At 47.5% G+C, this 10,615-nt stretch overlaps 1 protein-coding gene across 1 annotated transcript; it reads left to right on the top strand.

Moving 5' to 3' along the window:
- Nucleotides 1–5,430: 5,430 nt before the first annotated feature.
- Nucleotides 5,431–10,437, top strand: LOC113968921 (mediator of RNA polymerase II transcription subunit 12-like protein). The gene is made up of 6 exons (XM_027685913.1): nt 5,431–5,508; nt 6,155–6,286; nt 7,358–7,484; nt 9,144–9,358; nt 9,681–9,780; nt 10,406–10,437. The coding sequence occupies exons 1-6, from the start codon at nt 5,431–5,433 to the stop codon at nt 10,435–10,437; spliced, it is 684 nt and encodes a 227-aa protein (XP_027541714.1).
- The last annotated feature ends 178 nt before the right edge of the window (nt 10,438–10,615 follow it).

Below are 10,615 nucleotides of genomic sequence, written 5' to 3'. Positions count from 1 at the left end.
CCCGGCTCCGGGGGCCGTGCCCATCCCGGCTCCGGGGGCCGTGCCCACCCCGGCTCCGGGGGCCGTGCCCACCCCGGCCGAGCTGCCGAGCCGCTCCGTGGCCGCTGGATGTCGGTGCCCGCCCGCTCCGGCCTCGGCACCGCGGGGATGTCACCACGGGCAACGCTGTTTGTCTTTTTTTTTGCCTCTTTTTCCTTCCCGGTTAATAAACTTCTGCTTTTCCTTGGCAGACGAGGCCATAAGTCACGAGGCTGTGCACATCGTGTTTTTAGCTGGCACGTCGTGTAAGCCTGGAGGGATTTTGATTTTGTAAATAGCATGTCCATCACTAGGATGTCTGCCTACTGACATAATTGTTTAAAGCAAAATGTTCTTTGAAGGACAGCTGTCTGCTGCTCATGTTTTGCTGTGAGCCCAGCTGGAATTTGTTTGGAACCTGTTTCCTGTCCATTTTTCCTGTTGGATTGTAAAACCTTGTCCTGAAGGTTGCAAATGATGCCAGAGGTAACTGTGTATGAGGTTGGCACTCCAAGGCACTGGCACGTGCTGGAAGGGAGAGAAGGTGGCTTCTGCTACAAAATACTTGGGTTCTGGCAGAGTCTGAAAAAAGACACATGTTCTCTGGATGCTGTTTGCATACACAGTGCTGATTCCTTCAAAATTGTTTTAATGTAGAACTCGTGGCTTCCAAGCCTCAGAGCAAAAGTAGGACTCGGGGGAAGGGGCTGAAATGAGGGAGGGTGGGTGGGTAGACAGGGTAGCTGCAAGGCCAGTTGTCCTGGGCCCTGCAGGGGCAGGAGCTGCTTTTCATCCCATGGCAAGATGCAGAGGGATGGTGCTGAAGGCTGGATTATCTATCACTAACATTAGTGAGAGAACATGAGAGAGCAGGACGGGAAAAAATGTGGAGTGAGGGGCTGAGCTGTGGCCGTGTGTGGAGTTGTGGTAGGACTGCAGGGCAGGGGGATGGCAGGCATGGAGCAGAGCTCAGGTTTGGAGCATTATGTGGCACGTGACAGAGGTGACACAGTGAAAGCTGCGTGAGAAAGTGGAGCACTCAACCCATGCTTTGAGCAGACCTGAAACAAACCCTCCATCCTTGACTTAGAGAGACACCATGGAAGTGGGAGGAGAATCCAATGCTTTTCCAGTGACTTGAAGAGGCTCAGCATGGAGGAGCACTGGCTGCATTATTAAATGCTGCATCACTCAGCAGTCTGTGAACAGGAGACAGGAATTGTGCTGCTGTTTCTTACTGACTGTCCCTGTGTCTCAGCAGTGATGGTTCCTGTGTAGTCCCACAGGAATATCTTCATCTGAGCCCTAATCATGGATCACACGTGGTTTAGTGGGACCTGGCAGTGCTGGTTAATGGTTTAACTTGAGGATCTTAAAGGTCTTTCCCAGCCTGAAGGACTCTGTGTTTCTCTCCCAGCCTGGCCCCTGTGTGGCAGGTTTCTGTGCAGGCACAGGGCTCCCACCAGGTTGTGTGCAACCCAAACCCAGCACTCAGTGCAGCTCACAGATGCTCAGCTCTCTACCCATGAAGTTCCAAACCATAATAGCAGCTTTTGTATTGTTCTGGTGGGAAGGTCTGATGGCCCATAAAGGTGTCACATCACAGTGATTCTGGTAAGAGTGGTGCTGCCTGGTGAGCATGGCCACGTGCAGTGAGCAGTGAAAGGACCTCTCATTTCTGCTTCTCTTTGCTGACTTGTTTAGAATCTGTGACGTGGCATAAAACAGTAAATTCACTTTCATTTGAGGTGGGGTTGCAGAGAAAACTACTGACATTTTTTCTGACCACAGGTGTTTTCCACCTGACATTTCCTTGACTCAGATCATCTCTTGTGCACAGCTCCAGAATGATTCTCACTGGGGTGGTTACTGTGGAGGTGTAAATGCAGTAAACACTCTGTATTGCTACTATACAGGTTTAAATTGGAGTACAATTGTATTACACTTATCCAGACTTGGAGTACCTGGGACTCCCCTGCAGCCCCTCTTAGGGGTGAGTCCCTCTGAGGGCAGGAGTTGATTTGGGCAGAAACAAAGTCTTGGGAAGGGTGAGCTGGAGGATGCAATAGTGACTTTGTGATGTGTGAGTTCACTTGTCTTCCCGGGGTTTAAACCCACTCAACTTTCACCTAACATTTGGACTTACCTGAATTTTATTATCTGTCATTATTTGTCACAGATACCACTAAGGAAGGGAACTGAGAAAGGATTATTTTTTTTTCCACCTCTTAATTTGTTTTAGTTTGGAATGGTTGATGAGACTTTCTAATTTGTTGGTCTCCTGTGTAGCAAAATACAATTTGTTTAAGTATAACTTGCAATATACCTCAGCAGTTGGGGGCATACTTGGTAAATGCAACTTGGTACCAGGATTTTCTAGCCAGTGTGTAGTAGTGAATGGAGGAAAGGAGGGAGTGCTTGATTTTTAAGGCCTAATGTTGAATTCCTTGAAATCACTATGTAGAATCCTGAAACTCTATGGATATTTTTGCACTTGGGTTGCTTTTAAAGTTTGGGGCTCTATAGTTGTATTTAGGTCTTGCTTCTCATCTTGTCTTTGAAGTTCAGCTGAATTCTTAAGATGCCAAGAGATGCTTTTCATTTCAGAATGAAAAACTCCTGTTTTGAACTCGGTTCTCACGAATGGGGCTTGTGACAAATGCAGAGAGTTGATATTTGTGTTTCTGAGATCCCTTTGCTGGAAATGAAACAAACAAAATCCCCCACCCCACTGTGGGAAAGAAGCTCTGGCAGGCCCTGGAGGCACAGAGCTTGGATTTAACATTTGTGACTGTGAGGGACCCAAATCTGAATGTGTTGGGCTGCACGACAGGAAAGAGGGACAAGATGAGCAAAATAATGTCTGCAGAGTCAGAGTTTGTTTCCCCAAACACTGAGAAAATAGAGCACGTTCTGAGCAGTCTTGTAATAGTTTTAATAATGAAGTTAGTGTTGGTTCAGTTGCTCAAATTGCTTAGTTACCTGTGTGGGTATTTTCATCCTTTATTATTGCAGTAGAGCCAACAACAGATTCTTGCTCATCTTAGTGTCTAAGGGAGTTAAAGTACAAAATCTCTCTGGAAGGGAAAAATCTTATTCTGTGGCTGAAATAACTGCTGGGGTCCTGTGCTGGTTTAAAAGTTAACCAGCAAGGCAAAATGAACTCAATTCAAAAGAGAGATTTATAAGTCAGAATAACAATTTATTAAAATAATGCAATAAGTACAATTATACAGACAGACAATTGGTTTTAACCCACAAAACCCAAAAGTACAACCCAGCACCCTGGGGTATGAACAAAAGTGGTGTACCTTGGCCCACCCCCCTGGTCCAAAGCAAAGGGAGAGGGAATAAACCTGCTGGTGGGAGAGCTGCTGCAGTCTGGTCAGAAGTGGTGATTGCAGTCCAGTTGAGGGTGGTGGTCTCAGCCTGGTTGGGAGCAGCGGTGGTCTGCTGTCTTCCTCTGGGTCCCACGAGAGAGAGCCCCAAGGCTCTGAAACTCCCAGTTATATACTCTCCAGTTCAGGCGGGAGTGCTCAGTCCCTCCCTCAGAGTAGGGAATTCCATAAAAGGGCATGTGGATGCTCAGTCCCTCTTCCATATAAGGGTATCAGAGCGGGGAATTCCATATAAGGATATCAGGAACATCTTCCCACCTTGCAGGCCTCTACTGACAGCAGTTTTTGGGAAATGGCATGGAGGCTATAGAATACACAGTTTTGGGTTACACCCATCCAGTGATGAATTGGTCCCAGCCGTTCTAACCAGGACAGGTCCTTAAGAGGAACACAGCTTGCCTTTTGTGTTTATATGGGACCATTCCAAAGCAGGGGTTATTGTTTTGTTGAACATGGTCTCATCCTTTAAAGAAATGTGGAAGTTGTGCTCCAGTTCCAGGGTTTCTCTTTGGGCTGCTGTCAGGGCTGCTCTGTCTGTGCAGCACTGGCCCTTCTGGGCTGCTCTCAGGGGTGTTCCATACCTCCTATTTCACTCTGCACTGCTTGGGGCAGTGCATTGAGTTGATTTTAACCCCCCAGACATTTGAGAACAGTTTATCCATAGAGCAGCACACACTGAGAGCTCTGGTGTGCTGGGGATATGCAGATGTTTCCAAAGGGAACGAACTGGCCCATTTCCAACCCATCAGGAGCAGAAATGTTTAATAATATCCTTTTAATACTTTCTTGTGTTATTGTGGAGCTTTTTTAAAAACATCCAAACCAAGGCTTTTCTACTTCACCCATCTTCTCCTCTGATTATAAGCTGGTAGAAACGAGGCCTTTGGTTTTCTCTGGAAGGGTCTGACTGGGGCTTTCAAAAGCTTATGGCTATTTTGGATCATGGCTGAATGACAAACGTTGGGAGTGAGTTATCCAAACTTGAAGTCTTGCTTCAAAGCTGCGTGTGCTGCATGCTGGAGATAATTTCTCCCATTTGATGCCTCCTCAAAGTGTTTTTGTCACATTAGTACTTGTGGAAGGTTTGAGAATCTTGAGGAACGGTCTTGTCTGTGGGAGAGTTTCCTGCCATACTGCAGTCCCTGCCTGCCCACTCCTGCTCCAGCACCTTGGGTACTGGCTTTCCTACAAAATGTGCTCATTAAGTAACACGTGAACTGATCTTTTAGTTTTCTTGCCCCTGAAATTTTTGGGGTAGAAATGTGACCTTAACATGTGTCAAACCCAGAGCCTGGTTGTTCTGAGAGGGGCTGCTCGATGCCCTCTGGGTGTGAGTCAGCACAGTGTCAGGGGGGAGGAGGCTCTGAGGTGCAGCTCTTGGGGGACAGGAAGCTGTGTGCGTCCACTTTTTGTTAGTTCAAAAGCAAAATAACCTATTCGATGGTCAGAGCCCTCAGCTTTACTTGCCTCAGCTGCTGCAGGACCCTGTGCTCCAAGAGCCCAGAGTGTGGGGATGGCTCTGGGGATGCCAACCAGCCCAACAGAAGTGGAGATCAGACTCCTCTGGGTGTTGTGCATTGCCTTCAGAGATCTGTAGCACCTCCAGGCCTGTGGGTAGCTGACTACACCTCACCACAGCAGTGCTGACGTGGCTGTGTTTCTTCATTTGGGTGAGAGAAGAGCGTTTCCCTCCTCCCCCTGCTCCCCTGCCCTAATGGGGCAGAATTTCATATTTAGAGGAAACCTCTGACGTGTGCACAGCAGCCTTGTTCCACACAGCAGCCTTGTTCCACACACCCTGTGCTCTGGTTTCCTGAGAAGGGCAGCTGGGACAGCTTTGAAGAAGGAACTTTACTTGTGGGTCTGTAATTCCCAATCACTTTGAGAAAAGTGTTCATTTTCCGAGGGTGCCGTGCTTGGCTCTGGCCCTTGTGATGGTCACTGCTCAGTGTAGCTTCCACTGACCTTGAGAGGAGAAGAAGAAAAATCACATCTCTTTAATTTGCAGGTCGGTATGTTGAAGTGTTCAGAGGTGGTGGCCAGCTTGGGAGGGACGGGCAAGTTCAGCAGAGCCAGCTCAGGAGCACACAAGGCAAAAATCCTTCCCAAGGGTGGGTGGTCAGTGAGAACAGAGGTGGGATGAGCTCTCACACTGCATCCCACTGTCCTGTACAGATGGGATTCAAAAGACATATGCTGTTTCTTAAAAATGTCAGAAAGAAACAGAGCTTTTTGGGAAGTTTTTGACCTTGGTTATCTGACAGATAACGCCTTCACACGTGGGAGGATGTTTTGTTTTGTTTGTTGTAACGTGTCAGTGGGGTGCAAGTCACAGTCTGGAAACAGATGGAGGAGGTCTGGAGGAATCAAAACAAGGAGCACGTAAATCCCTTGTGGTGAGTGGGCTGGGAGGCTCTGTGGGTGCACTGTTCCTGTTCCTCCTGCTCACACAGCACATCACCCTTCTCTGGTTCTGTGAAGCAACTTGATGATAAAGTGAAACCTTGATTTGAGTATCAGCAGCGTGAAAACTGGGGTTTCCTTATGTTTCATGTGAAAACACTGTGAATGAAGCAAATGTGTGCAAATGACAGCAAGTGTGTGCATCTGTCAGTAGGGAGGACCAAGCTGGTTTGGGTTTTCCTGCTGCAGAGCTCTGGCTGTGCAGGCTCTTTGCTCCCAGATCAGCCTGTGGGCTGTGTGGGTGAGCTGCTCTCTGTCTGTTCTGCCCTGCCCAGGTTGCCCCAGATGACGAGGCTGTGGTGATGCTGCTCTGTGAGTGGGCTGTGAGCTGTAAGAGGTCCGGGAAGCATGGGGCCATGGCCGTGGCCAAGCTTCTGGAGAAGAGGCAAGCAGAGATTGAGGCAGAAGTAAGTTGTTTCTACTCGTAGCACAGTGTGACAGTTTGCTTAAAGAGTAAGGTATTTCTAAGGAAGCCTCACTTTAATCTCATCTCATTACAAAAGGAGTGAGTTTGGAGCACTGGCAATCTTTTCATCAATTAATATTTTTTAAAATTCTAGACAAATTTGGAATGAAAAAGCCTTCTATTTAAAGTAGGTCATTTCAGCCTGGTTCAGAATGGTCTGTGGTAGCTGACTTATGTCTCTTTGAAGTCTCTCACTTCTCTGGACTACTTGTCTGACTAAAGGGGTGCCACAGGAACTGGAGACTGGAGGGCTGTGGGTCTGGCTGCTGGGACAAGGCCATCAGCTGGAGCAGGGCAGGGTGTCCCTGTGGGGTGTCCCTGTGGGGTCACAGCTCTGCATCCCTGGCACTGCTGGGAACTCTGCCTTGGCCTCAGGGCAGGGCCAACTGGGTCTGTGCCACACAGGGCTCTGCTGGGGGGGATTTTCCTGGAAAAAAGGGTCTCCAGCAAAGTGGTGTGTGATTGTGGGGTGTGTGATTGTCAGGGGTGTGGGGGGAGCACTCACAGCTGCTCAGGACACACGGACAGGACGTGGAGAGAGACTTTTGCTTTCCAGAACCTCTTTGCTTTGCTCTCACCACAAACCAGAGACTGGGGGAAGGGACCTGCACTGTTCCTGCCTCACTGCACCCAAATCCACCTCGAGCAGAGGGGTTTGCCCCCTCATTGTTCAATTTGTAATTTACACAGGGGAGAATTTCCCTTTTGTGTTCACAGAGGTCCTGGAAGTTCTGTATCTTGAATTTTTGGTTTTCTGTGAAACTGTGTCATTGCAGCTGGTGGAACATGTCTCAGACGTTCCTTTCCACTCAGTAAGTACAAAATGGTTAAATAAAACACCTTAGAAATAACCAAACTAGGTAATGAGAGAAGCCTGTCGTTCTAGAGTGAGTCTGGAGTTTGTGCTGAGGATGGAACCAGGAACACGTGTGGTGGCCTCAGGTGCAAGCAGTGGGAATATTGTGTGCATTTGGGTGCAGAGACGTGCTCTTCCATTTGTTTAACTGTGCAGAGATGTGGTGAGGCTGAAGTCCCAGATGAAAAGGAATCTCTGTCTTCAGCCTCCTTGACAGGTTCCAGTTTTCCTGTTTTCCAGAATGTCCTGCTAAGGTTTTTGGATGCACAAGCTCCCTCGTTGTGTGAGTATGAACTCATTTATATTCCAAAGTAGGTCAGGAGCAACTGGTCTTCTGCCTGGCTGCTGAAGTTACTGGTTTGCTGCAGGGGGTGTTTGAGTTTCTGTGATTATCAGCTCATGTGCACATTTCTTTCTAAATCTCCTATCTTGTTTCTTTTAAATCTCCTTGATCCTTGTTATAGGATCCTTCTATGATTTTTGTTTTTGTTTTTTTTTCCTCCAAAAGGAAAATTGACAGAAACTGTGTTTATTTCTGTTAAAGCTGTTTGAGATTTGGGGAAATGACTTGCACTCTGTGCATATTTAACACCAAACACTTGTCTCTTTCTGACACATCCATGCTCTAAGTGACTGACTTAGAAATGACACTCAAGTGTCACAGCTGAAAGCTGTTGGCTGACAGAGAGTGGATTGAAAAGAGGATCTTTGTTCATCGAGGGCTGCTCCATGACATGTCTTGGTCTGACAAAACTGATAGCATGGCTTGTGTTTCTGGCACCTCCAGGACTGCTGGTTAGGGCATCTTTGTTTGCTGATGCCCTTAAAGTAAAACAGATTTTAAGAGGTTTGAAACACAGTACTGAAAACTCTCCATGTCCGAAAAAGGAGAAATTTCTTAAAATGTGTTTCAGACTCAGAGATATTGGCAGTGCTCTGCTCTCGTGCCAGTGATGACCCTGGTTTTGATAAAGCATCCAGCTATTTGTATTATTAAGCCTCGTGTATCCGCTGTGCTTCCTTCAGATGTGGTAATTGTCCTCCTTGGCCCAGGGAGCTCTGAAAGGCAGGGGAAGGAGCTGGGGATGTTCCCCGTGTTTGAAATGTCCTTTGGTGTTCTGGAGCACTGCACAAATTCTGTGTTGTTGTGTTGGTTTTGCAGGGGTTGAGCTCCCGAGTCTCCAAAACTGAAAAGCACATCCTGGCAGTATTTTGGGGAGGGCAGCTCAGCTGGGCTCAGGTGTGTGTTTTGGGGTGCTCCACCAGCCTCATCCCTCGTTCCTGAGAGTGTTGGGGGGAGCAGGACCTGGGGCTGCAGGGCTGGGTCAGACCCCACTGCCCCTGGGCAGACTGAGCTGCTGTGCTGCAGCCTGTGAGGGTGGCTGAGCACAGTGTGACATGCTGGGCTTATTTGAACTCTAAAGCATAATTTGCTTTCAAATAAATGGTGATAATTCAGGTTTGGTAGTTCTTTGGCTGCCCAATAGATTTGGCATGATATAAAGCTATTTTCTGTTAACCACACTGTTGCAAACCTTTCTGTGACAAAGAACAAGTCAAATTAAATAGAGAGCTGTGACAAATGAAAACTTAGTAACAACATTTCATATGTTGTACTTCTCTAGGCTTTGCTTTGTCCTGACAAAATAACATGCATTTATTTTAATTATTGTTTTCCTGATGTGCATGAGCATCTCTAATAGATAAACTACACTACACTGTCAAGCTTTAATGAAAATATTGCCTTTATATCTTGGAGGCCTGGCATGCAGAGCCCGAGTTCTCTGCAGATATTTTATAGGATTTTCTGTTATAAATGCAAAAGTGCTGTGTAGGTAAGACAGCACTTGGGAGGAAAGGCCAGCTGTTTGAACAGTTCAAACCCAAACACTTACAAGCTGAAACTACAGTTTAACTTCTGGTTTTTTTCTTTTTTGTGTAGCTGACCCAAGCAGTGACCGTGAGAAGACAGAGTTTGTGAATTCGGTGCTGCTTTTCTCAGAATTCACTCAACATGATGTTTTCTCCCACGATGCCTACATGTGCACTCCAATATCTCGTGGGGACTTGTCCCTCACTGCAGCTCCCAGACCACACTCCCCTCATGGGGAAGCCGTAGATGAACACTGTTCAAAGGATCGTGGTGTGAAACTGGAGGTAATGCTTTGTGCTGTTCCCATGTTTGTTATTCTCTTTCATTAAATGTGGGTTGTCAGTGAAGTATTAGTATTTCAGGTGTGAGACACTGGGGGTCTTTGTGTCCCCTTGTCTCTTCCTCTTTGAGAAAGCTGAAAAGGATCCATTAACTTCACTGCTGTGTGTAACTGTAAATATTGCTGGTTTGGTGCAGATGTCTTGAACCAGCAGCTGTCTGGTGATCTGAGTAACTTGGGACAAACCGAAAGACACAGTTCTTAAAGAGGCACAGTGCTCGAGTTTGCTGTGACTTATACTTGTTTTTCTCCCTGGCAATTATTAGGATCATGGTATTGTGGAACATACGGGCATTGACTCAGGAACCACTGGTACTTTTGATGATGTAGAAAAAAATGACTATAAGGCAGATTTCAGAATTTCCAGTAGGTTTGCCTTTGATTTTTCTGCATGCCTGCCATGCCTTCGCTGCCTGTGGCTGCTGTTGTGTTGCCACTGAACATCCCTCCCTGCCCCATCCCTCCCTGCCCCATCCCTCCCTGTCCCAGCACCCCCCTGCTCCTTCCCTCGACAGCCTTTGGCATCCAGTCTAGATTTATCACTTGCAGGATATTGGGACCCCATTTCTGCCTGATAATTGTCACGTTGGTGGTTTCAAGCACGTCCGTGCCTGCCCACAGTGCCTCTTGTCACCTCCCACTTCCCCCGTCCCGTTATTCTCCCTCAGCTGCTGAAACAGCTCGTTGTGGTTTCTGTGTCACAGCAGCATGAGGAGTGTGCAGATTGCTCCAGATCAGAATGCTTTTTCCCTGACTGAATATCTCTGGGTTAAAACTTGTCTAATAACCACGGAGATGTGCACAGGGATATAATATGTACGTTTATCTTAAATCTCAGCCTTGAATGCAATTGCCTTGCTTTGCCTGTCTTTGAAAAACCTCAGATGTTTGACAAGCAGCTGCAAGCAAGAGCAAATCCTTTGTCTGCAGCTGCTGGATTTCAGAAGCTGGAGGTTACACTTACCTTAAACCTTTGCTTTACATGTCTCAGATCTCTTCTCTGACGCTGGGGGAGTCTCGTGAGAGTGGGACCCCTTCCTTTGAGCGAGGAACCTCAGTCCAGAGCCAGGGGTCAGCCAAGAGGGAGAGGCTGAGAGAGCTGATTGTGCCACCCAACCACGACCTCCTGCGGCACCTGCAGTGTGCCACTCACATCCCCGTGCCCCCGGGAGTGACCAGGGACCTTCCCCGTGCCCCCGGG

Source organism: Neopelma chrysocephalum, unplaced genomic scaffold, assembly GCF_003984885.1.
Source record: "Neopelma chrysocephalum unplaced genomic scaffold, ASM398488v2 Primary Assembly neopelma1_69, whole genome shotgun sequence".
NCBI classification, from domain to species: domain Eukaryota; kingdom Metazoa; phylum Chordata; class Aves; order Passeriformes; family Pipridae; genus Neopelma; species Neopelma chrysocephalum.
Note: the sequence above shows the minus strand (reverse complement) of the source record. Positions and strands in the feature narration are given on the sequence as shown.